General features: G+C 37.6%; 1 protein-coding gene and 1 long non-coding RNA gene across 5 annotated transcripts in view; one reads left to right on the top strand and one right to left on the bottom strand.

Annotated features, from left to right (window-relative positions):
- Positions 1–23,057, bottom strand: part of LOC123580857 — a 176,030-nt gene extending 152,973 nt beyond the window's left edge. For all 4 annotated transcript variants that reach the window (XR_006703499.1, XR_006703497.1, XR_006703496.1 and 1 more), the window contains exon 1: positions 22,099–23,057. This is a non-coding gene — a long non-coding RNA (uncharacterized LOC123580857). The remainder of the gene's footprint in view (positions 1–22,098) is intronic.
- Positions 23,058–23,520: 463 nt separating this feature from the next.
- Positions 23,521–27,073, top strand: part of UGP2 (UDP-glucose pyrophosphorylase 2) — a 65,558-nt gene continuing 62,005 nt past the window's right edge. The window contains exon 1 of the mRNA XM_045446231.1: positions 23,521–24,239. Coding sequence (XP_045302187.1) covers positions 24,221–24,239 — 19 coding nt within the window. The 5' untranslated portion in view covers positions 23,521–24,220. The remainder of the gene's footprint in view (positions 24,240–27,073) is intronic.

Genomic DNA, 27,073 nt, shown 5'->3' on the forward strand with positions numbered 1-27,073 from the left:
ATTTATAGTTTGCTTCAATTGATGAGTTTTGCACAATGTGAATGAGAATCGTATAGGTGAGAAAAACAGACTAAAGGGAAAAATAAGGAATGAATATTTAATAACCTCTGATTGGGTAAAAACTTTTAATCTTAATAAAATTATGGACTTAGTAAAGAAAAATATGTTTTACTACCTAACAGTTAAAAATTGACATAAAATACCAAGATAATAAAAATCTGAAAGCTGAAACCAGACTGGGAAAATATTTATGGTAAATATTGAAATACAAAAAGCACACATACATCCATAAAAAAACTTAAAAAAAATTCTTTTCTTATGTTTTATATTTGAGAAAGAGGAAGAGAGTGAGTAGGGAAGGGGCAGAGAGACAGAGACAGAATCCGAAGCAGGCTCCAGGCTCTGTGTGAGCTTTTGGCACAGAGCCCGACGTGGGGCTCAAACTCACAAACCATGATATCATGACCTGAGCCGAAGTCAGACACTTAACCAACTGAGCCACCCAGGTGCCCCCAGAAAAAAAAACTTTAAGATCCCAACAAACAAAGGGCACCTGGGTGGCTGAGCTGGTTAAGCGTCGACTTCAGTTCAGGTCATGATTTCACACTTCATGAGTTTGAGCCCTACATCACGCTCTCTGCTGCTTCAGATCCTTTGTCCCCCTCTTGCTCTGCCCCTCCCCAGCTCATTCTCTCTCTCTCTCTTTCAAAATAAATAAATAAACTTAAAAAATAATTTTTTAAAGATCCTAATAAATAATTGGCAAGATAGGTAAAATTTTTAAATTACAAAAGAAGTGGTAAATGACTTAGAAAAATTTGGTAAAAAGTCAGCCTTAAATAAAAATGAATTCTGATTAATACATTTAACTTTTATTTTTTTGCCTATTAGTAAAACTTTTTAAAGTTTATTTATTTTGAGAGAGAGAGAGAGAGAGGCAGTGTAAGTGTGGGAGTGGGCAGAGAGAGTGAGAGATGAGGAGACAGAGAATCCCAAGCAGGCTCAGCAATGTCAGTTCAGAGCCCCATGACGTCTGAACTCACAAAATGCAAGATCATGACCTGAGCTGAAATCAAGAGTCAGACGCTTAACTGACTAAGCCATGAGGGCACTCCAGTAAAGTTTATTTTTAATTTATACTCCCTCTTTGCCAATCTGATATTAGTATTTTTTTTTTAAGTTTATTTTGAGAAAGTGAGCATGCATGTGTGAGCAGGGGAAGGACAGAAAGAGGGAGAGAATCCCAAGCAGGGTCCACACTGCCAGCATGGAGACCAATGTGGGGCTTGAACTCACCATCAGTGAGATCATGACCTGAGCCAAAACCAAGAGTCTGACGCTTAACGAACTGAGGCACCCAGGCACCCCACCTATTAGCAGCTTTTATTCCCACTTTGTTTTATTTTTTAATGTGCATTACCAGTGTTGTTAAAAGCACTGTATTATGAAAGGAGCACTTTCTGTGCTGCTAGTGGGTGACATTTGGCAATTTATATTAAAATGGTCAGGGGCACCTGGGTGGCTCAGTCTGTCAGGCACCTGACTTCAGCCCAGGTCATGATCTCATTCATGGTTCATGAATTTGAGCCCCGGGCCAAGTTCTGCACTGACAGTGCAGACCCTCCCTAGGATTCTCTTTCTCCCTCTCCCCACTTGCATGCACTCTATCTCTCTCTCTCTCTCAAAATAAATAAACTTAAGAAAAATAAAATGCCCATACCTTTTGATTCGACATATACATTAGGTGAACACCTTGCTAAGTGGAAATACACATTTTATTTAGTTTTTTTGTTATTGTTATTTAAGTATCTGGAGTCCTATTTAAACTCCAGAGGATAATGTGTAGTGTTAGAAACCCACAGGACCTGGAAAGCACCTGGAACCAAAGATACTAAGGATCAGCTGCTCCCTCTTATTTTTCTCTCATGGCAGCTCACATTCTTTCTGCAGGTCTGTCCTACTCTTTCTTTCTGCTAATTGGCTTCCTCAGCTTATCCACAGTGTTTGATTTTACACATGTCCAGTGCAGGTTAGCAAGGGGTTCTGTTCATCATCACTTAGGAATTCAAGTTGATGGAGACCCCATCTCAGTAGTGTGCTTCTTTGATCACTGTGGCAGGGGAAAGGAAACATGAAGAATTGTGCAGTGGCACTTGCTCTTAATACATCTGCCCAGAAATGATACATGATACTATTGCTCACATGTCACTGGGCAAAGCAAGGCACATGGCCATAACTAACATCAAGGTGGTCAGGGAAGAGTAGTCCTATCAATATCCAGGAAAATAACTGGAATTTTTGTGAACAGTCCTTGTGATTTCTTCATCAATATGTTTGTGTGCTCACTTAAACTTCTTACAGATGTGGATTAAATGTAAAGTTACAGTCCTCCATTCTTTCTCTTTTTAAAAATCAAGACATGTCAGCACATTTACTGACATAAAATTATACAAATGAACACAAATCCACAACACACATGCATCATGCTCAACGAAAAGCCGGTTAAAAATTCAAATGCATGAGTTTGGCAAATTCTCTGTTGAGGCAAAATAGCCAATTATGCAACAAAACAACACACTAACAAGCAGGCAGGGCATCATAATACTGTATCCTAGTATAAGTATTTTAAGTAATACATTTGTAACTTTTAATTTCTTCTTCTCTAAACCTCCATATTTGTGATAATTAATTCTACTAATAGACATGTTTAGTGGCTTCACCTTGAAATAAAAAAATTTAAATCTACTATTCCTTTCTCAGCCTTCAGTGTTTAATTGAGAAGTATCCTGTAATTACTATTTGCAAATATTTTATCTAACTCCTGCATAACTAAAATGAATAGAGAAATAAATCAAATGCTAATAATTATGAGTGGAACTGTTATCTATGTCTCTTGATTTTAAAATTTTAGTGTGCCTATCACACTAGCGTCCTTCCTCTCTTCTTTAAGAAGCAAATGTTACACAATTCAACTTAAAAAAGTAAATCTACACTAATAAATACATTGTCTAAATTACATATTATAATTTTCTGTAAGATTTCATGTAGAAGAAGCTTCCAATGCTAACATTAATTTTGAGAACTACTTCTGTAGACCATTTTCTTTGTCATAAATCGATTTGGTATTTATTTGAGTTTTAGGTCTCATTTTGAAAGATTTTCTAAACCACAAGTTTAATCTCTTACGCTTTATGACTTTTCAGATTTTCTTAAATCTCTCTTCTTTGTAAGCCATCCTAGCAAGACTCCCAGTGAACAAAATACCAGAATTTTAAAAGCAGTTTATACTGCACATTTGTAAAAATTGCTTCCATAAACCTAGAGGATAAGGCAAGAGTCTATTTTCTACAATCCCTTGCCCCTTTATTACTTGGTTAACAAAATAAGCTCTACTTCTGACCTTACATCATGGTCTCCTTCTCAACCCTTCAGCTTTGGTTTCATTGAACAAAACACGGTGACTCTTTTGTTTTTCTTGGGATTTTCAAATGATGTAAATATTACTATGGCTCAAATGTTTCAATCAAACCAGTGTACTGCTTTTGATGTTTCATCTATGGTGCACATTGGTTTTATTAGTTATATCTGTCTTTATAGCATCAACATTTTTAAAAATTCAATGTCTGAACATGGTTTCTATCATGAGCTCTTGCAGAAAGTGAGTGGAGTTTACCATTTCCAGTGAGATCATTTGGGTTCCATAAGACAGAAAATTCAACTGTAAATGGCTAAAACAAATAAAAAAGGAATTTATTGGCTTACATATTTGAAAAGTCCATGGGTAGATAGCAGAAGGTAGGTCTCAGTTAAAGTGTTAACTATCATCCACATTCAATATCTCTTAATCCTCTATTCTGCCTTCACTCTCAGGTGCCATGTGGTACTCTCCAGAAACCTCAGGCACATATTCATTCAGATTCAAGTTTAGTAAAAGAGTCATAGTTTCTTCCCTGTTGTTCCTTCACAAGTCCCAGGATCCACTCTGATTAGATCATTTTAATCACATGTCTTTGGCCAAGAAATGCTAGTAACTATATCAGTTATGAATTCTTTGAGCTGCAACTAACAGAAAAACCTAAGAGTAAACAATGTAGATATTTATTATCTCATTTATCAAGAAAATTGAAGATAGGCAGCTCAAAGGCTACTGCCATTTATTGAAGTTTATCCTTTTCCAGTGACCTATAATTCTCATCTGGCATATGTGGTGGCTGGGTGGCTCAATAGGTTGAGTGGGAGTTTGAGCCCCATGTCAGGCTCTGGGCTGACAGCTTGGAGCTTGGAGCCTGCTTCAGATTCTGTTGTCTCCCTCTCTCTCTGCACCTCCCTGCTTTCTCTCTCTCTCTCTCTCTCAAAAATAAATAAAAACATTAACAATTTAAAAAAATTTAAAAAATTACCCATCTGGCATAGATAAAGTTGATATATATCTAGATCTGGATCTGTAGAAACTGATATTTATATACTAACTAGAAACACATCTAGATATATCTAGATATAAATATCAGTTTCTATACTCTAGTTCCACTAATCAAGTTTTTGTTGCTGGGCCACTGTCAAAATGTTTTACTTAATAAAAATTTATAAGAAGTCTTGTATGTAATAGAACAAATCTTCCCCTCTTCTTGAGGAATGTCTTGCCTATTCATGAGCCTTTGATTTTCTACATAAAATTCAATCAAACTTGTCATTTAAAAAATTGAGCTAAGATTTCAACTGAAATTAACTTGAAGAGTAGATTAATTTTGGGAAACTTGTCTTATTTATAATATTGAGTCTTTCTATCCAACAACATGTTTATATTTCTCAATGTATTTTTCATTAAAGTTTTTTAATTTTCTCTATAAGGTCTTGCCTAATATCCAAAGGATGTTCCATTTTTTAGTGTGTGCTATTGCAAAAAAATATCTCTTAAAATGTTTTTTCCTGGTTGTATATAAAATGTATTTAAATTTTGTATATTAATCTTGTATCAGACACTTTGGCAGATTATCTGATTAAGTCTAATGATTTGTTGGTAGAATCTTTTGGATTTTTCTATGTAGACAATCATATTATCTGCAAATAATGGTAGTTTTATTTATTTCCTTCCAACCCTTCAACTTTTTTTTCTGTTGACCTACTGTAGAAGTTCTTTTACCTACCTAAATATTTCTGTGTCCTCATGTTAGGTGTGTTTCCTGTAAATTTCATTCAGGTGCATTTTATATGTTTATTTTAATCTAATAATCTAATCTAATAATTTATTTTTCAACTTGTGTGCTTAGTCCAATTGGTGTTTATTATGCTTACTAATACATTTGGATTTATTTCTACTACCTTATTTCATGCTTATTTTCTCTTTTAAAGTTAAAACAATTGTCTTTTAGTTTTACATTTTAAAATCTTTTTTTTTAATTAAAAATAGAACTACCCTATGAACCAGCAATTGCACTGCTAGGTATTTATTCAAGGGATACAGGTGTGCCGTTTTGAAGGAGCACATGCACTCTAATGTTTATAACAGCACTATCAATAATAGCCAAAGTATGGAAAGAGCCCAAATGTTCATCGATGGATGAATGGAGATATATATATATAATGGAGTATTACTCAGCTATCAAAAAGAATGAAATCTTGCCATTTGCAACTACGTGGATGGAACTAGAAGGCATTATGCTAAGTGAAATTAGTCAGAGAAAGGCAAGTATCATATGACTTCACTCATATGAGGACTTTAAGATACAAAACAGCTGAACATAAGGAAAGGGAAGCAAAAATAATATAAAAACAGGGAGGGGGACAAAACATAAGAGACTCTTAAATATAGAGAACAAACAGAAGGTTGCTGGAGGGGTTGTTGGAGGGGGGAAGGGCTAAATGGGTAAGGAGCATTAAGGTATCTACTCCTGAAATCACTGTGGCACTATATGCTAACTTGGATGTAAATTTAAAAATAATTAATTAATTAATTAATTAAAAACTAAAAAAAAATCTATTTTGTTTTTGCTTATGTCTACTGCATTAAATAAATTTTCTTTGTCTTTACCTCTGTGGATTGTATTTTGGAGTAATACATCCTACATATATTCTTAGTGATATCCTTAATATAAACACTAAAGTCTAAAGTTGATAAGTATACCTACCTTGCTTGATCTTGAATAAAACAAAGACTAGCATAGAGCATAATTTTCTTATGATTACCTTACTCCTTTGTTTGTGTTATTACCATTGTATTTAAGCTGCATCTTGTTTTTGTATTCCCTCATGAGTCATTATTATTATCATTGTTTTATGTAATTAATACTTAAGATTTTCCCATGCATTACCTGCTCCCATTGCTATTCTTTTTCTCTTTTTTTGTATCTCATTTGTTCTTTGTGGTACAATTTTTAAATTATTCATTATATCCTTTAGTTCTTAATATCTGAAAACTAATAACTAAACAAATTATAGTTTAGCTTGGTATAAAATTTTAGGCTGCCAAATGTTTGCTCTTAGTACTTGGAATATATTATTACATTGTCTTTTGATTCATATTGTTGCAATTGAGAAGTGACTTTCAATCTAATTTTGCTTATTGGTGTGGTAAACTCAAGGATTTCAGGACATATCAAGGAAAAGACAAGAACGTGAGATGGTAATCCTGCACAATAAAGTTTATAGGGTGGCACTTGGACAGGACTGCAGGAAAGGGAAGTCACTCACAGCAAGAGACTATCCAGAGATAGCTTCATGGGGCTACCACTCAGAAAGGTAAAAAGACAATGGAATTCCCAAGAAGAGGGGAATCAGAGAAGGGGCTTATGTGTCTAGGATTTGTCACTCAGTAGCAAGGTGGGGAATCTCTGGGTCAGAGAGCTCTGAAGAGCAATACAGTTTGAGTTCTTTTATAGCAACAGAGTTTGTGTTATCTGTGGCTAGAAGATGATGTGTTCAGTTTCACAGGGTATGCCTAGCAGGCAGGATCTAAGTGACTAGAGATCTGCTTATTTAGGCTACACTTAAAGCCCATGTCTAAGAATTTGGGTTGGCACTGGCAGGCTTTGATCTAATGGTCCTAACCTGCTATGAATAAGTAAACAACATATAGGGGCCAATATACAGACACCATCTTGAACCCATCTATATAATAGGTAATCTATCTTTTCTTTCTGGAAGTTTTTAAGATCTCCTCTTTATCTAGGTGCAGATTTATTTATTCTTTCTTCTTGCCACTGTGTCTCTTAAGTTTCCTAAGAATGTTCCCAACTAAAAGTTTTTGCATGTTCTAGAACTGCAGCTTGGAAAGCAATTCCTCCAGATATATTTTTGGCTTGCTTCCCCAATTGGTCCAAGTCTGCTCAAATTATTTCCTGATTCCAACTTCAAACTTTCTATCTCTTGCCATCCTTCATTTTTCTCTTTCTTTTCTTTTCTTTTTAATGTTTATATTTATTTTTGAGAGACAGCAGAGGAGGGGAAGAGAGAGGTGGACAGAAGATCCAAAGTGGGCTCCATGCTGACAGCAGATAGCCTGATGTGGGGCTCAAACTCACGAAATGCAAGACCATGACCTCAGCTGATGTCTGATGCTTAACAGACTGAGCCACCCAGACACACCTCTCCTTCATTTTTCTTCATAGAATTTATTACTACTTCACGTTTTATTAAATATATGTTAAATATTTATTATTAAATATTTTCTTCCCCCAAGAACATATACTAGCAAGGGCAGAGACTCAGTTTTATTCCCTGCTATATCCCTAGTATCTAGAACAGTACCTGGAACAGTAGATACTTAGTATTTGTTTGTTTAATAAATTAGTAGCCTCTCTTCCATGCTTTAGTCTTTCCTTTTTAGGCAGACAAGTTTTTTCTGTGTATCTATTCAGATGGGCCAAATATGGCTGCCCCAGAATGATATTCTTATTCCCCCAAGTAACCAACACAAAATGATCAGCATTTCTGAGTTCTAATTCCAAATTCCTAGGAGATAAAATCTGACTAGTACAGGTTGGGTCAGTAGTCTCTCTTTGATCCAACTAAGTATACGCAGCTAGGTAGCAGGTCACATGGTGCCCAAGGCCACAGAATAGAATTTCTATTCCCAATGGAATAGAATCTTTTAGAAAAGGAAGGGTCTGGGTAAGCAGGTACTCAAAAACTGTCTTATATTTGCTTTAAGGGCAAACTGAGGAAAATTGAAAGCCACCATAGAAATGCAAGCAATTACAGTGTTCACTGTCAGATAAAACACTATTATATAGAACCAATAAAATAATTAGTTGATCTAAGATCATCTTTAGCATTGGCTTATATTGTGACAATATTTTAGGGGCACCTGGGCGGCTCAGTCAGTTAAGTTTCCAACTTCGGCTCAGGTCATGATTTCACAGTTCATGGGTTTGAGCCTCATGTTGGGCTCTACATGGACAGCTCAGAGCCTGGAGCCTCCTTCAGATTCTGTGTCTCCCTCTCTCTCTGCCCCTCCCCATCTATGCTCTGTTTCCATCTCTCAAAAATAAAATAAACATTAACTTTTTTAAAATTTTGATTTCTCTTGTTTTGTCTTACTTAATCCATTGCCTACACTCCTAACACCTTAAACTCTTGCCCCTGCCCCAGACTTCTCTCCCTTGAGCCGTAAGCAATCTTCAAAATGTATTGTTAACTTTTCCTTTCTTAAGTAATGGAACATTGCCTATCACTTTGCTTCTCAAAAAATTGCTTAATATTTTCTTTTGTTAGGAAGTAAACCACGTTGTCTTATGGAAGCCTATGAGCTTATATTTTTTATGTATAACAAAGAAAAAAACCCCAAAATCCAAGATACATATTTTAAATTATTATGAAAAAAATAATACATGCATGAGTTAAAAAAATTCAAACAAATGAGTGGAAAAATGAAAGATAAAAATGCAGCCATTGTCCACAGAGCAGTTCTACTTCCTAGAGTACTTTGTTGAACAGGACCCAAGTAGCAAATACATTTTACACAAAGACACATACACACACAATGCTGAGAAAAGTTTCATCAATTTTACTTACCCTTACTAGTGTAATGCAACTTAATATTTCCTTTTTTCTTCTTCTTTTTCTAATGTAGGTTGTAACTCACTAAAGTGATTTCACTCCCACAATTTGAAAAGCAGTGCCCTAAAGGTAGCTATATCAAACTACTGTTAGTATTTGATAGTTGTCTCCATAATTGAAAACAATAAATACATACTGCCACTTTTTGGTTTAGCTCCTGACATTCTTTTCATTGATTCCACACTGATAATTAACAATAAGAGGGGCGCCTGGGTGGCGCAGTCGGTTAAGCGTCCAACTTCAGCCAGGTCACAATCTCGCGGTCCGTGAGTTCGAGCCCCGCGTCAGGCTCTGGGCTGATGGCTCAGAGCCTGGAGTCTGTTTCCGATTCTGTGTCTCCCTCTCTCTCTGCCCCTCCCCGTTCATGCTCTGTCTCTCTCTGTCCCAAAAATAAAATAAACGTTGAAAAAAAAAATTTAAAAAAAAATAAAAATAAAAAAATAAAACAATAAGAATTTAGCTCCATTATATTACTCCTCATTTTTATTCCTTTGTCTCCTCTTTGGAATTTTTATTAAGTTCTACTTGTTACTTTATTGCTTTAAAGAATATACTCAAGCCTCTATTTCTTGATCCACCCATTTGAGAAAGTGTCTCTTGACACTCTTCTATTATGTAAGATTAATATATTTTACATCCTTTCACTTCCCTCCACTTACTAACTTCCATTACTTCTATCACTACTTTTACATTGTCAGTATTTATATTTACTTTGTTAGAATAATCAAGTATTTCACATTTTATCTTAAAGTTAATTTGAAAAATGAAGAGTTTCTTTTTTAGCATTACAATTTTAAAAACCTTATTCACTGCTGAATCAAGTAGTATGAATAAAAAGGGAATCAGAAACCATGTTACTAAATCTACACTAATTGAAGGAGAATGTTCTAAAGCTAATGTCGAATGGATTCTCTTTTTTAATGTGTCCACTGATTGCTCATAATAATGTCATATTTTAGGGACCATGGCTTACACAATTTTTTGCCTTTACTAAAGATTCCAGTTGTCTTTCTTTGCTGTTGATGACAGAAGAAGCAAATGTCACCCTACCATTAAGATTATTAATGTTTTTAATCATACTATTTCATAAAATTAATCTACTTTTTTTTCTTAAAGACATTCTTCGAGAGAACTTTCTGTTCTATTATTGATTGCACTGAAGCCCAAAAATTTGTGCTCCTGAAATATCCTATTACTAAGTTCCTGTGTTTCTGTCTTGAGTCCTCTTTTCATTTTGCTGGGACATTTCCTTAGGCATTTCTTTTTTCCTTGAAAAGATGCATAGGGGCCCCTCCCCCCATCCCCTACCAAAAAGTGAAAGGTCTCTAATTTGTCCTTCTTCTTGAATGTTTGTTTTGTTTATAGAATTCTAAGTTCAGAATAATTTTCTCTCAAAAGTTTGAAGGTATTGTCTACTGTCTTTCAAAAAGCAGTGTTGCTAGGGCCACCTGGGTGGCTTAAATAGGTTAAGGGTCCAACACTTGATTCTGGCTCAGGTCATGATCCCAGGGTTGTGAGATTGACCCCTTCACACTGAGCAAGAAGCCTGCTTAGGATTCTTTCTTTCTCTCTCTCTCTCTCTCTCTCTCTCTCTCTCTCTCTCTCCCCCCCCCCTTTCCCTCTGCTCCCTCCCCTGCTTGTGCTCTCTCTCTAAACAACTGTTGTTGTAAAGATAAATGGCAAAACTTCAGTCTACTTCAATCTCTCTATCACTCTACTACTCTTGTAAAGGTAATTGACAATCTCTACTCAGCTGACTCTCTTTTCTGTCCTCAGTTTAACAGAGCTCTTATTATGGACCTTTTCTGATACTCTCATCTCTGGACTTGACACCACACACTATCCTGGTTTTCTTGAATAACTGACTCCTCTTGCACATTCTCCTTCACATGTTTTTCCTTTTTCTATATGACCTCTAAGTGCCAGAGTTCCTGTATCCTCTGTTTTATTCTCTATGCCTTCTCCCTACATGATATTATCCATTCTCATGGCTTTAAAAACTATCTGCTGACAATTCCTAAATTTATATCAGTAGGCTAGTCTTCCTTTCTGAGCTCCAGATTCACATCTTTAAATATCTACTTAAAATGTCTCTTGTATGTCTCCCAGGCATTTCAAACTTAACATGACCAAAATGGCTCTCTCTCTAAATCTAGATCTCCCTCAGCCTTTACCACCTCAATAAATGGTCCTGTGTAAATTGTGCTCCTTGACCCTTCCTGTTCATTTACTCCTTATGACTCCTCCCTCCTCAATGAATCCGTCACAAATTCCTGTTACTTCCACCTTCAAAATATATCTCCAAACTCTTTTAAAAATGTAAATTAGACCGTGTCAATTCCCTGCTTTAAATGAGTGAATTGCTTTCCATTGCATTTAGGATAAATCCAAAACCTATACAGCCAGCTCTACACATCTGATTCCTTCCTACTTCTCCAAACTCATTTCCTGCCATTTTCTACTCCCTATTTCCTCACTCCAGTCTCCTGTTATCTCCTAGAATACGCAATGTTCCTTCTATCTCAGAGTTGCCATACTTGCTGTACTATCTGGCATACATTCTTCACAGGTCTTTATGTGGTTGATTTTTTTATCCTTCAGATTTTAGCTTAAATGCTCAGGGCTTCCATGTTAACCCACACATGGATTCTATGTAAACTAGGAAAAGGCATAGTGTAGTTTGGAATTCAGCCCCCAGAGTCAGTAGTCTTACTGCTCTCTCTCAGAGAGGTTTTTCTTGACCACCTTACCATATTGATGCTGTTATTCTCAATTTCATTCATAGCTTTTCATTCAGTCTGCAATTATTTATTATTTTATTTATTTGTTTCCAGTCTATCACTCCCACTTAGTAAATTTCCCTGTTAAGTTCACTATTAGAAACCTACAGCCCACCAGTGTCTGGTTTTTGGTAGTGTTCAATGAACGTTTGTTGAATGAGTAAGTGAATGAAACCATGCTCTGAAAATTCTTAAGAAGGTGAAAAAGAAAATGGTGTGGGTCATCCAGTTTAGTTTTTCATGAACACGTTTCATCTAAAAACTTGTTTCTCTTCACATTTTCTTTTACTATTTATTTATTTCTACCCTTTCAATTTTTCTGTTCTCTGTTCCCTGGAACCTCTTTTTGACACACCATGGGATTTGAGTGGGATTTATTCCATTGCCCTAGAGTTGCTGATATGTCAAGCTGAGTACCAAGAGGTGTTAAGTATCTCTCATTTTAAAGAGAAAGGCTCAGCAGTTAGAGCTTTGCTACTTCCAACCAGTACCCTAATCACCCTTCCCCATCTATCCCATGTCTATAACTAGATGATTGAGGAGGGATAGTGAAAAAAGAAACTGTCAGCCTTGTTGTAGGCAAGAGGGCAGCATCTTTTTCAAGGGGAGCAGGGGAATGTGTTTCCTACTTTCTAAACCAAGTGAGGTATGAAGACTGGAAATTACTTCTCAAAAGAAGGGGACACCAACACCAACCTCAACTGTTGGGTGTTTTTTAAGGAGAGGGAAGAGTGAAAATGCAGACATACTTCCCTCTCCACCACAGGTTCCTGGAGCAATAGGTAAAGCCTGAGACAAAATGATTGGGGAATGGGGAGATGAGATTTAAATGGGATATGAAATTGGAACTGAAATACTAGAGACCTGAAAGCTGAAAGTAAGCAGTGTTGTCAAGAGGCAGGAAAGGGCAATTTGACAGGTCATGACTGAAGAAAGTGTTTAAGAAAAAAGGAAAGTTTTATGTTTGTGACACTAATTTCAACAGTTTAATAGAATGAACATGGGTGGATGCTGAAATTTCCAGATTGATACACAACATATCATAATTTTTCTCTCATATTTCCTTTTTGTCTCTTTGCCCTATGTTCCAAGAATTCCTTGAACTTTACCTTTCATTCCTTCTGTCAAATCATTTAATCGCAGGAATCACATTTTTAATTCCCAAGCATTATCTCTTGTACTCTGAATGTTGTTTTTCTACAGCTTATTTTATTATAGTTTTTTTAATTCTCTGAATCAATCTTCATGTCTTTCATATTTAGGCTTGTTTTATCATTGTCCCTATCTTTGGTGCAGTTGGTTTTCTTCAAATATTTAGTAATTCTTGATTTTCCATATTCATGAATGAGGGACTAGGTTGATGAATATTGGTGCTGGAATATGAGTTTTCTTTGTTGTTAGGTTGATCTATGCTTTAAACATGACTTTTATTTTTACTGTACAAATACCTATTCATAGTAGAATAGTACATAACATAATTTTAAAAAGAAAGAAAAGAAAATTCACCCATGGTCTTACCACCCAGACGTAACCATTAACATTTTGGTGTATTTTTATCTAGTCTTAGATAACAAGCAAGCAAACTTTTTTCTTCTACAAAAGTTTGTAAAAACTGGCCTAATATATATATATTTTTTAGGCTGGTTGTTTTTCCTTACTTAGAATATAAAGAATATCTTTCCATGTCAATATATATACTACCAAATGTAGTTATCATAATTTAACTATTCCCCTGTTAGTGGCATGAGTTGTATCTTCATTTTTATCATTAAAGCAATGCAAGAAATATCCTTGGAAACTTGAAAGTAATGTATCTTTAAAACAATATGTTTTAAATTATGTTTAAAATATATTTTAAACTCAAAACCTATCTTATTCCACTTAAAGAATCGTCTGGGCTCTTGATTTTGGCTCAGGTCATGATCCCAAGGTCATGGGACTGAGCTCCACACTGGGGTCCGTGCTAAGCATGGAGCCTGCTTAAGATTTTCTCTCTCTCTCCTTCTACCCATCTCTCCCACTTGTGCTTTCTTTCTCCCTAAAATAAATTTTAAAAATGAAAGAAAAAATTTTAAGGAATCTCAAAAGCTCTATCTGAAAAGCAGATCTATAAGTTTAGGGATATTGATTAAACCAGGAAAGTGATTAGAAGAAATCTCTTCCGGGGCGCCTGGGTGGTTCAGTCGGTTAAGCATCTGACTTCAGCTCAGGTCATGATCTCACAGTTTGTAGATTCAAGCCCTAAATTGAGCTCTGTGCTGACTGCTCGGAGCCTGGAGCCTGCTTCAGATTCCGTGTCTTCCTCTCTTTCTGCCCCTCCCCGACTAACGTTCTGTCTGTCTCTCAAAAATAAATAAACATTAAAAAAATTGTTTTTTAAAAAGAAATCTCTTCCTCAGAAGGGTTTGGAGAATACAGTTTAGAGGTGAGAAATGAGTGGGCTGAAAAATAAAACCCCAGTGTGCGTATATTAAGGGCAGTTGTGGGGTAAACAAAGAGTAAATGAGTGTAGTTTGATTTTTCTTTGACTCTACATTAATGGGTCTGTCAGTCATCTGTACCGTGTAACAATATACAGTATTGCGTTTGGCTCAGTTGGGCTACTGATTCTTCTGTGGTCCTATCTCAGTCACTTATGTGACCAGTTTGCCTCATTACCAATTTCACCAGTTGCTGCTGGTTGGACTAGGGGGCCTAAACTGGCAACATTCTACTACAACTGGAAAAATTCTACTACATGTGACCTGCCACTTTCCAGTAGGTTAGAACTGGCTTCTTCATACAGTGGTCTCAGGGCAGCATTCCAAAGGGGAGACTAAAAGTTGAAAAGCTTCTTGGGGCTAAGGCTTGGATGTCACACAATATTACTTCAGCTTCATTCTATTGGTCAAAACAAATCACTGGGCCAACCCAGACTCAAGTTGTGTTGGGAGGAAAAGACTCCAAATGGGAGTCTTAATGGGAGGAGTGACAAAGTCATATTGCAAAGGAGTGGGACACAGGATGGCCATATTTGCCAACACTCTATCATAAAAAAATTTGGTTTTTTATGTTTATTTTTTATTTATTTTGAAAGAAACTGAGGGAGGGGCAGAGAGAGAGAGAGAGAGACAGCGGGAGAGAGAGGATCCCAAGCAGGCTCCACACTGTTAGTGCGGAGCCCGATGCAGAGCTAGATCTCATGAACCATGCATGATCACGACCTGAGCTGAAATCAAGAGTTGGACGCTGAACTAACTGAGTCATGCAGGTGCTCCAAAACAGAATTTGTTTGAAGTGCTCCCTTTAGTGTTCTAAAAGTAAATTTATAAGTTGACCGCTTGCCATCCAAAACATGATTCCTAAGGAAATAATGGGAGTTCATTCATAAATATTTCACTTGATAATTCATTCAACAAATTTCTTTTGAGTACCAAGCACTGTGATATGCTCTGGAGATACAAGACAGATAAGCTTCTTGCTCACAAAGAGCTTACGCTCTATGGAGGGAATATAGATATTTAACATGTAATAACAATCAAGTAATAATAACTTGAGATTAATGTTATGGCAAGGAAAGACAGGAAATCATTAATTGAAATCATTACCATCACTCATACTCTGTGCCAACACTGAGTGAAATGATCTTTATAAGTCTGTAAGACGCAAGACAGGTTATTAGTTGTTATTCTCATTTTTAAATGATAAAACTAAGCATCATAGAGCTAACCAAGTAATTTATCCAAGCTTTTCAGGTTCTAAGTGGCAGTACTCAAGATAAAAACAGACTATTTTCCAATATCTGTTTTTTTCCAATATACACTTCTGCCTCCCTAGAAACCAGTATGTTATGGTACTGACATATGAGTACCTGAAATGGAAAAAATACCAATAAATTAAAATAAACAAACAAAAACCTTAAATGATGGTACATATTTTGTATGGACTCTTCTGCAGGGACTTCAGTGTGTACAGCTTTAGGGTTGATCATGTAATGTGTAAGACAATCTAGTACACCTACCTAAACAACAAGCAATTCTGCTTATTTCCTAAATCTCTCTGGACCCCAGGCTGTTATCATTTGGGTGTACCAGGTTGAGAAAAAGCCTTTTTAAAAATAATACCTGAAGGGGTTCTTTAATATGACTATCTAAAAACAACAAAAAGGATTAGATGAGAATGACTAAACTGAATTACCACTATAGAATGAACTATACTATATCCAGCTTACTAAGCAATGAACTTAATCAGGAACATATACATCTCAGCCTCAAATTATTTTTTTACAAATAAATATACAGACATATGTAATATATACAAATGCACACACACACACATATATATATGTGCATATATATATATATATATATATATATATATATGCATACACACACACACACTTTCAGCTAATTTTAGCATTGTTTTATTCCTCATTAGGAAACTGGTAAAATTCTCAAGCTAACACGCTTTAAAAAAGTTTTGGTCTATCTGGATCCTCATTTATTTACTTATTTTAATGTTTTACTCATTTTTGAGAGAGAGACAGAGACAGAACATGAGCAGAGGAGGGGCAGAGAGAGAGGGAGACACAGAATCCAAAGCAGGCTCCAGACTCTGAGCTGTCAGCACAGAGCCAGATACAGGGCTCAGACTCAGGAACTGTGAGATCATGACCTGAGCTGAAGTCAGGTGCTTAACTGACTGAGCCACCCAGGTGCCCTGGGATCCTTATTTTCTTTCATTATCCTGGTACTCCATTTGTGGCTTTATCTGGTCTCCATCCCATGCTGATCTGTGTTAGAAAGGTATCAAACAGCTTACAGTTTCTGAATCTATCTGTGATGCTCCAAATCCAGACAGTAGTCTCCAATACATTTATTTCTATTATTCCAATAATCTCAGTTTTGTTACTGTACAAATCCACGCAAAGCCAGGACTTCAGTGGGTTTACAAACCTCTAATGTTTTCTATGTAAAACTCTGGTTGAAAGTCACTGATATTTGAGAATGGCCTGTCTCTCCCAGCACTGGTCTGTGCTCCAAATTCTCATTTTCTTGGTGTGCTGCCCAGCAGTGGTGGGAGAGATAATATAGACCAGAATTTTCTAATTCAATGCTTTGAATGCCTTACAGCTGTGAAGCATGACATTGAGCCTTTAAGGCCTGGGGTAGGCAGTTGGGACCCCCAGGGATGGTTGCTTCCAGCTGCTAGCAGCCTTTATCAGTGGGTGGCTCAAGAGGAACAGAGTCTCTACAGGTGGAGTAGATGATGAAAAACATTCAGTAGTTCCACTGGCCACTTAAAGGGAATAGCAGCTCAACAGCTGGTTGTTAAAGTAGATGTCCAGATGGCAGAATATCTCCTTGGCTGTGTTCAGCACATCGCAGCCAGCATCGAGCTCTTGGATGGTGCAACTTTGGTGGCTCTGAAACTCTGACTTCACAGACATCAGGTGCTTCTGGCTGTTTGTAGCTGATATGCCCTTTTAATGGCATCCAAACTAGTTTTTGTCTTACTGATCCAACAACGTGTGTTTTACAAATTAAATCTTCATCATTCTCCATAAATATTTACTAGAAAAAAGTCTAGTTGAATTAAAAATCCATTTGCCTTATCACATTAAATTTCATCATTGTGTTTATCAATAAAAAGAGTTGTTAGATTCCTTGAATATGATGTCAACCATTACACATTTTTTAATGGCTTCTAAAGAATGGTTTATAAGTTTTTTAAATCTGTGCAACATTCCTCATGAATGGTGACTGTATTCATTTCCTATGGCTGCTGAAACAAGTGAGCATAAACTGGATGCTTTATAACACATATATATTTATTCTCTTATAGTTCTGGAAGTCTGGAATCTGAAATAGGTTTCTCTGGGCTAACATCAAGGTGTCAGCAAGGCCAAACTACTTCTGGAGGCTCTAGGGGGAAATCATTTCCTTGCTTTTCCCAGCTTCTGCAGGCTGTCTTCATTGCTTAGCTCATGGCCTTGAATCACGTTGCCTTTTCTCCCCTGCCTCTATCATGATCACATCACTTTTTTTCTTCCCTGTGTTCAAATCTCCCTCTGCCTACATCTTATTATTTTTTTATTATACTTATTTTATTTTTTTATGTGATCTCTACCCCCAATGTGGGGCTCAAATTCATGAGCTTGATCCTGAGATCAAGTCACATGCTCTACAGCCAGGCACCCCCTTCTGCTTACATTTTATAAGGACACTAGTGATTACATTTAGGGCCCAACCAAATAATCCAGGATAATCTCTCTATCTGAAAATCATGAATGCAGTCACACTATTGAAATCCCTGTTACCATACAGGGTTACATTCACAGGTCCCAGGAATTAAAAACTGGTTATCTTTGAGGGCCATTATTTAGTCTACTATAGTAACTGTCAAGAATGTGAAGAGATTATAATTTGAAAGTCTTGATCAGAAACTATGTGTAGCTTTTTCAAGAATAAAACCTGATTCAAAAGGTTATGTTCACGCAGACAAGTTCAATTATCTCGTTCAAAAATTTGAAAAGATTTTTGCTCAGAGTTTTATACAAGTTCAGTATCTAATAATGCCCCTATTACTTTGCATTTATTTTTATTCTCATGTTTTTATTATTTAAAAAGCAATTAACTTATCACCAAGTCCAATATAGATCCCCACACACTCTAGGTTATCCCAGGATGCCACGCAAATATTATCATTTTCTTTCTGTGCTGTGATGCAGAAAAGGTTGGGAAATATAGCTCTACAAAGTTCAGGAAACTAATACAATGGAGAAAACAAGGCCAGGGTTTTAAGTGAACAAAGTCTGTATTTGTAATAATAGGAAGTCAAACACATAATGCCTAAAATCTTGAAAATAAAAACAACAACAATAACAAAAGCAATATAAACACTTAGAAATAACTATCAGGTATATAGAATTGTCAGAACAATTATAGAACTGTCAGAAAAAAAAATGGTTGCCTCTGGGGTGCAATGTTGGAGTAAGGAGAGATAGCTAGCTATCTGTTGCTACTCATTATGGATATTTTGGTACTAGATTTTTTTTTTAAGATGTGCATCATTATTGGATTTTTTTTTAAGTTCAATTAAAAATGGTACCAGAACTTAACATTAATATACCACATTTTTTCTGTGGTCTTTTCTCTAACTATGACATTCCTCCTTTCCACTATAGAGAGGGAAAAACACTGTTACTTTTTATTCCCTAATCATGTTACCCATTTAATGACATATAATTACCCAATTATTTAGGCCTCATCCAAAGAACAGTCCTGAGGATCTTCTCTTTAATATACTTAGAGTGGTGGGTGTGAAATGCTTAAAATAAATTCCTAGAGACTAAGTTAGGGAACAGAAGTTCTTTATCCTTTCCTTCCCAGTGGTGGCACTGGCAGGAAATTTAATAAGCTAGACCAGAGGCAGAGATGTTTGGAAAACCATCAAAAGACATTTGAGGGATGCACAACAGGGAATCTTTAATATGGCTGAAAGAAATATGGAAGAAAAAATAGGATTAAACTGAATAGTTTTCTATTTCACAGCTCTTCTCCATGAGGATTTCAAAGTCAGTAAGTAGTCTCATCATCTATACATATATCACTACAGAAAAGCAAGAATGTTTATCTTATGAGTTTAGAAGAGATGTGTTATTTCTTAGGGAGTCTTTTTATATTTTCAAATCATGATTACATAATGATCTATGTTTATTAAAAACCCTGAGAGAACACAGGATGTTTTTTTAATGGTTATTCCCAGGCTACTCATTAAAGGAAATGACTCCTCTGCTTCTATCATCAAGGTGGAATCTGGAGATACAGTTTGGCACATGAGTGAAATACAAAAACTTCATGGGCATCACCATTTCTCAGCAACACTCTCCTTTGGGCAACACGCAGAAAAGGAGAAACAGGAGACACATACTAAGGACTTGCCCTCTATGCAACTTTCAAAGGTGAATCTAGAGGGGAATTATTGATAAATGTGAACAAGATAATACATGTTGCAGTTCAACTGCATTCTTCTGAGCCTAATGACTTTTAAAACTACTTAGAAGATTTATCAACTCTTATCAATCTTAGATAATTATCTGTAATGTGAGACAACTCTTTTTTTTTTTTTTTAAAGGATCTTAGTTATTTGAAATCATTGCTACTTTTGGGATGTAAAAGTTAAATAACCTTCAAATTTAATTTAAAAATCATACTATGAACAAATGGAAGGATATGTCATAATTTAAATTCACCACTTGTTTCAGCAAACTTCCTGATTCATTAACAACAGGGTGTTGGCAACAGGAAAGAATGAAGTCTTTCTCTTCCTCAAGTAATTGGAAACACTATTCATTTTTAAGACTACCCATTCATTAGGAGTTTGTCTCACAGATATTATTTGATATCTTTTTCAAGTTAACCCTGTTTGGTTACCTTTTAACTTAAGTGAAATGCCCTATTGTTAGATCTAGTCAGTAACTGGCAATTTCTGGCTAACAGTAGCCCCCTTTTTCCTTTTTATATGTGGGTGGCCAAGAATTTAGATAGGTACAGATGGGAGCCAATATTGAATGTGGGCAACAGTCTAGTGTATAATTGCTGCCTGGTTTCTTGGCTAAACACTTTGGGCATGACACAGAAATTTTTATGTCTCTGACATGTTCTCCAAAACTGCTCTGCTTTATTGTATTGTGTTTAGGGGATAGATGTAGGATAGACAAGAAAAAAATAAAAGACCACACACATTGCTGATCTGTACACTTATTTCATACTTTAGCAATTTCTAAACCACCTCTTATTGGATAATGCTCATGTTGGGAGTTAGCAAAGCTTTCTGTAAAGTCATCAAGACATTGCATTTGCTGCTATTTTTCTTATATTCTGGCCAAAGTTCACATTCTAGGTAGACAAACTAAAAATTAAAAATTCCTTACCTCTAAGTACAAATTAAATTTTAAAATCTTATTTACTTGTGGCACTAAACTGGTCATTCAGTATACGCTTACTGAGTACTTGCTATGTACCAGACGTTTGCCAAGAACTAAATCTAAAAAGGAATCTAATTCTAACTTACCCCTAAATACACCCTCTTCATCCTCCTTTAGGTCCCCCAAAGTTTCTGCAAAGGTTTAATCTGTAAATCTATCTATCCATGTTACAGATATCCAATGATAGATGTACCAACATCATGTACCTTGAAGGGAAGTTCACAGTAGTGTATTAATATGAAAAAGGATTAAATACATACATACACACACACACACATAAACACATACACACACACACACACACACACACACACACACCAGAGAAAGTGATTTTTCAGGTACTAAAATGTATAAATATACAGAGAGATAGGCAATTGCCTTCTAAGAAGACTTGAAACTGCTCCGTGGCCATGATCTTTCTCCCCATCCCCACGTGATCTGCCAAGTGAGGTTGTTTCTAGTGGCTCTGAAGAAGTGGGAGGCTCTTTTACAAAATGTTTGGGGGCTCAAAACTTAAATTTAAATGACTCTCTAAAGAAATTCCATTTTACAGGGCACTATTTGTAAATAATATATGGGAATATAGCTACTACAGTACTACTTCTCTAAGAGTCAGACTTTGGGTGGTTGTGAACTTAACTGTTGAAGACAGGTAGTTACTTTTTGGAGATCTCTTGAGGCAGCAAATGTACAATATCTTTTGGTATGATGTCTGAATATTTAATTATTCATAAATCAAGATGTCACTCTTAGGTATTACCAAATGCTCTTGCTGCAATTAAAACTCATTTTCTCTTCCTTAACCTTCTGTAAAGGTAGAAAATAACTGATCATCTTTCTTACAATATATCTTGTATAATTAAAGACTCTTCATTGCCCTTTATCTTTTGCAGGCTAAGCAAACCTATGGGGCCCAAATGTTTTTGTGGCATCTTATTTTGGTGTTAACACTGATTGATAAATACTCTTATTTACTGCTGCTATAATTTCTCTACCTCACACAAAGAATGTGGAGATTCTGATTAAGATCCTGTCTCCAAATGCCATTATTAAAATGTAGATACCTGGGTTTTAGACACTTCTTTGGTTTTTATTTGGGGAAATTACTTTTATAGCTGAGAGGTCAATCTTTTTGGATTTCACATAATAAATATATCACCAAGGATTGTTGCTGTCTAGCATGACAAATTAATCACTGGCCTTTTCTCTGTTACCTGTCTAGTAACATTTCCATACGAATATGTGGGACTAAAAAAATTTGTTTACAGGTGAATCATTAAAAAATTCTCACTTTACCTTGGTTGATTAGGGTTGTCCAAAGCCTCAAACTCTTCTAGAATTACTTGGTTTATTGCAGGCCTCTAAGAGAGTGCTGACAATTCATCTGTCCTGACATAGTTTGACTGAGTCACGAAGTGAAGTCTGAGATACACCCACTGAGTTTTACAGGTGTTGGCAATATCAGGTGTGATTTAGCGGGCGCTGGGCTGGCCCTCTCGCAGTTCACACGCCACTGCCAACGTTCTTGCAACATCCTCTTTCCTTGTGGACTTCAAGAATAGTAAAGGTAAGCATCTGGAGGGGTAACAAGCCATTGCCACTTTGGTCATTAAAGTAAATGTCTATCACAGCATAACTCTCTACAGGAATAGGGACTGGCCGTGCTGGTTCTGGTGGCAGAGCCTTCACCTGGCACTTTTTTTCCACACCCTAAATCCCTCCTTCTGTTGGTGGACTCCACACTTCCCACTGCTTACTCCTGAACGCACCTTCACCCTCCCCAGACCAGATGTAGTGAGGAGAGTTTGTATCTACTGAGAAAGGCTCTCTCAGGTAGTAGCCGTGGAGCGTTCTGGCTCTATCCGCTGTTTAGCTATCTTCAATCCCTCGTAAACCGGAACATTTTTATGGACTGCAAAAATAACCACTCGTGCTTCAGGTTCTCGCCCTTGCTAAAGTATCCGTAGAAGCCGGGGAGTTTTACTGGTGAAACACCCCTTGCCCCGCCGCAGCAGGTGCTGCTTCTACAAGCGGATCCCAGGGTCCTGTTTGCGCCCACCTCCCGGGGGAGAGGGGGGGTGTCCCCTCAGCCTCAGACGCCCCGCCTCCTGCCACCTCCGCGCGTCTCATTGGCTAGGCCCTGCATCCGCCTCGGCTCCTGACTGGTGGTTGTTCCTGTCTGTCTGCGCGGCGGGGACATTTCCGCATTGAGGGGGGCCGCTCCAAATGGAGGGGGAGGGGAGGTGTTTGGGAGAAAGTGGGGGCTTGGGGTGTCAGAAGCCCGCAGCCTGGTGGGCGCAGGGGGTCAGCAGCTGGGCTGCAACCGCTGGCGAGGAGTTCAAGTTGTGCATGTGTGAGGGAAGAGGGGGAGAGAGAAGGGTGTCTCAGAGGTGACATTCTCTCAGCCTGCGAGCTTTCTTCCCGGGGCGCCATAAACGCCCCCAATTTCCCAGCTGCTAAAGGAAGAGGAGGAAGGTGGGTCTCGGTGGTGGTTTGGAGAGAGGCGGGGACGGGCTTCCCACGACCCTTTGGGCGGGTGTGCGTCCCTCAGGGAGATGTGTAGAGCTCCTCTGCCCCACCCGCTGTGTTGCCCCGGAGGCCGAATTTGGGGTTCGGGGCCCTCCCGCGTTCCAGTCCCTTGGGCTCGCGGCTGCCTGCGGGTTCTCTTCTCGCGGAAGGCCCCTCAGTGTTTGCTGTGGGGGAGGGGCGATGTGGTCTTCGGCCCCTCCCGAGAAAAAGCCACGACATGGTTTCGCCTCGCTGCTGGAAGGGGGCGAGCTGAGGCCCCAGCCCGCCGGCGGGCGCGCGGAATTCTTACCGCCTCCTAGTCCCAGGGTGTTTATGGGCTGGTAAAAAACGGTTGCGTTGCCCCTCTTTGCCGGCCTTGCCCGCCTCCCCGACCCCGCTGGGGCGCGGGCCGCTGTTGACCGGGGTTTCCTGGGGAACCGGCCGGAGGCTGGACGGCAGCGAGGGGGAGGGGATCGGGGGGTGCGGCCGGCCAGTGTCTGCTGTAGTCCAACCCGGGAGGGCGTGGGGACCCGGGGGGCGGTGAAATAGCCGTTGTAGATCCTCCTCTTTCATTGATGAAATTTAAGTTCGTGTGATTTTACCTTTTCCGGGAGTCTCCAGCTGGCCCTGGTTGTGTCAGGAGCGCAGTGTAGACAGGAGTTCTAAGTAGACTCAGTCTCACTAAGTTTCTTCTTTTTGGAAGTGGGGGAGGTTTTCCTGTTTTTTTTTTTTTTTTTTTTTTTTAAGGCAGTTTTAATAGCTTTGAATACTCTCTTAAGTGGCTAAACATAGGAAGGGGAGAAAGAACACGTCGGTTGTTAAAGCAGGGGAGGAAGAGATACCTGCCCTATAGCGTAACTCCTCTAGAAATTAATATATACACATCACAGTATTTTAATAAATCCCTAAAATGTCGAGATATGTACAAGGTAAGACACTCTTCTTTTTGTCTCCCGGGTTGCTTCAGCCGAATTTGGGTCCTGGCAGTCGGGAGGTTGGTGGGTGGTTTGGAAGTGTAAATGTTCATTTGAGATACTGTTTGCAAAAGCCTTTTCCTTAAATTGACATTTGAGCTGCATTGAGCTGCTGGGTTGGCATTTCGGATACGTATAATTGATATCGCTGTGCTCTGCTGGGTTTAGTTCTGCCTCCCTGAAATCAGGTTAGCACTCTGGCTCGCCAGGTTAGTGGCTGTAAACTGATGATAAAACAGGATTTTGGTTGCTGATTAACCCTGTTCTCTTTTCCTGGTGGAAGTCAAGGTAAAGATGTGTGCGCGGAAGGGAAGGGGAACCGTGAGGACCGAGGGAACGGAGGTGGGTTTTGCCAGGACTGTTGGGGAAGCTTTAGTGTTCTCTGCTTCTACTCCGTTTTGTGTGTACGTGGTTGGAGTCTCAGATTCAGTTATTGCGAAACCGGGAGTAGCTCATAGAAGCTGGAGGTCATTTCAGCAGGAGAAATGACTTTGCTGCATTGCTGTTTATTTTTTCCTTCTTTGAAATTTGGAAAGATTATTAAGGTTTCCTTGAAATTTGAAAATTGCCCTTTAAATTCTCCATGCGTATTTTAAAAGGGTTAGTGAATGCCTCTGAACTAAGTGTTAACATTGCTTGTATGTTTGAATGTGTGTGTGTTTGTGTGTAGTTTGTACACATTGAAATTGGTGATACCTTAAACCTGTCGCTAGTTTTTAGCATAGGATTTGCATTCTGGTATGCAAGTAAATTCTTTTCTTGCATACCCCAGAGTTTAAAAGCTTCAGCTGTCTTGCTGAACACACAGGTAGTGAAAGTTCACAACCACTTAATGTGACTCCCAGTGGATGAGCTTTAAAAAACAAATTGTCAGTTACGGCCATTATTTGACCCTGGGAATAAAAATGCCCTAGTAACTTTTATATCATTTTATTAACTCTTCTTTGAGTTTTGTATAATAGATTAACAGTATTTGACTGTCTGCTTTATTTATGGAAACAGATGAGACAGTTATGCTTGCCTTTAGCACTAAGCTCAGAAATGTCACTTGTTATTAAACTTTCAAATTTATGTATGTGGTGAGAGAGGCTGTTTACATTCTGATTGAATAAATGTCTTAGTCAAGAATGCAAAAGCAGAGGTAACTTAATTTGCTGGTTTTGTAACAGCAACAGCAAAATTACCAGAAAGCTGCTTTTTGCAAGAGTATGCTAGGAAAAAGTGGACAAGTCACTTTTCTTTAAACATTAGGAATATTACACTTCAGGTATTCCTAGTAGTTATGCTTAGAGTAGCTTGCTGGGATGGTGTGTGTTGACTGATTTCAAAGCCTTTGCTATTCATGGCTAACTATCTTCAGGAAACCCAAAATCAAGTGGCAATACCTAATTGTTGCTATGTATATTCCTTTCCCTTGTCATCTGCTTTTTATCTTGGAATACTTTTAGATTTATGGAAAGTAACACATTTGTCAAAACTAAGGAATTACCATTGGTACATCAGTGTTAACTGAAGAGTCAGGCTACTGTTCCATGATTGAACCCAACATTGCATTTAGTTGCCATCCACTTTTGGTTTAAGTGGTAGTTTTCCTTTTAAACTAGCAGTTTGGCACCAAAAAATGATACCTCTCCCCCCCCCCCCAAAATTTAACATGATTGTGTTCCGTTCATTATTGTTTAAGTTTTGTACTTTAAGTATAAACACTCTATGTGTTTAATTAACTTTGCTGCTGTTACAAATGATAAACCTAATTGGCTATTAACTCAGCTGTCTCCACAGATAAGTTTTCAAGTGTAAGGACTGGGATTTTTGTCTTTGAATTTTTTTGTACCAGATCAAATTGATCTTTGCTATATCACTTATTGATATTTCCACTCATTGACACTTAGCTCGTGCCATAGGAGAGAGATAGAACAATTATTGGGCTCCTATCTGTTTTCACCTGTTGTCTCATTTAAGCTTCACAAGAGCTCCTAAGAGGTAGATTTTAATTATGACCTTACAGCTGAGGAAATTTAAGGAGCCTGTCCAAAGTTCACAACTAGTAAGCATTCAAATTACTATATAAATGTTTCTAAAACCCTTGTCATTTCCAGTACTTTTTGTTGCCTCTTACATTAAAAACCTACCTAGATGGCTTTTTTCTCTAACTAGACTGTCAGTTCCCTGTGGGCAAAGATAATATTATATCCCTATGGGAAATAGTGTCTTGAAGTGATGGATGCTCTAAAAGAATTTGTCATGGATGACAAATGAGAAACTCAGCATTTTCCATGTACGTTTTAGTAGGATTGTATACATTTTTTATTTTCAGTTACAGTTTTTTTTTAATAACACCACTTAGATTACATAAATGTTGTGAAAGATAGAAGGGTTTAGATTTAGGTTTGAATTCTCCTGACAGGTGATCTTAGATACATAACTTTTCTGAGGCTCAGTTTCTACTTATATAAACATTGGGTATTAATACTTTGCCACAGGGTTATTGAGAACCCGAAATGAGATGAATTACATGAAGGTCCTAGTCATAAAATAGATGGCCAGTGAGTTTTGCTTTTCTTTCTTGAAATGATGGTGGCCATTCAGATAGCATCGCCACCATAAATACAACCTTATGTCATCAACAGCAATAAATAGAGACAAAGCAGGTATCACTGTTCTTTATTTTCCTATTGTAAGTTTGGTGTTTAGGTCCCCAAGACTTGGGAGTTGATCTATTTAAAAAAAAAAAAAGTGCAGGAGTGGGAGAGGAGAAGTTCGAATTGTGATATGAATACATAGTTGAT

This window comes from Leopardus geoffroyi, chromosome A3, assembly GCF_018350155.1.
Source record: "Leopardus geoffroyi isolate Oge1 chromosome A3, O.geoffroyi_Oge1_pat1.0, whole genome shotgun sequence".
Lineage (NCBI taxonomy): Eukaryota > Metazoa > Chordata > Mammalia > Carnivora > Felidae > Leopardus > Leopardus geoffroyi.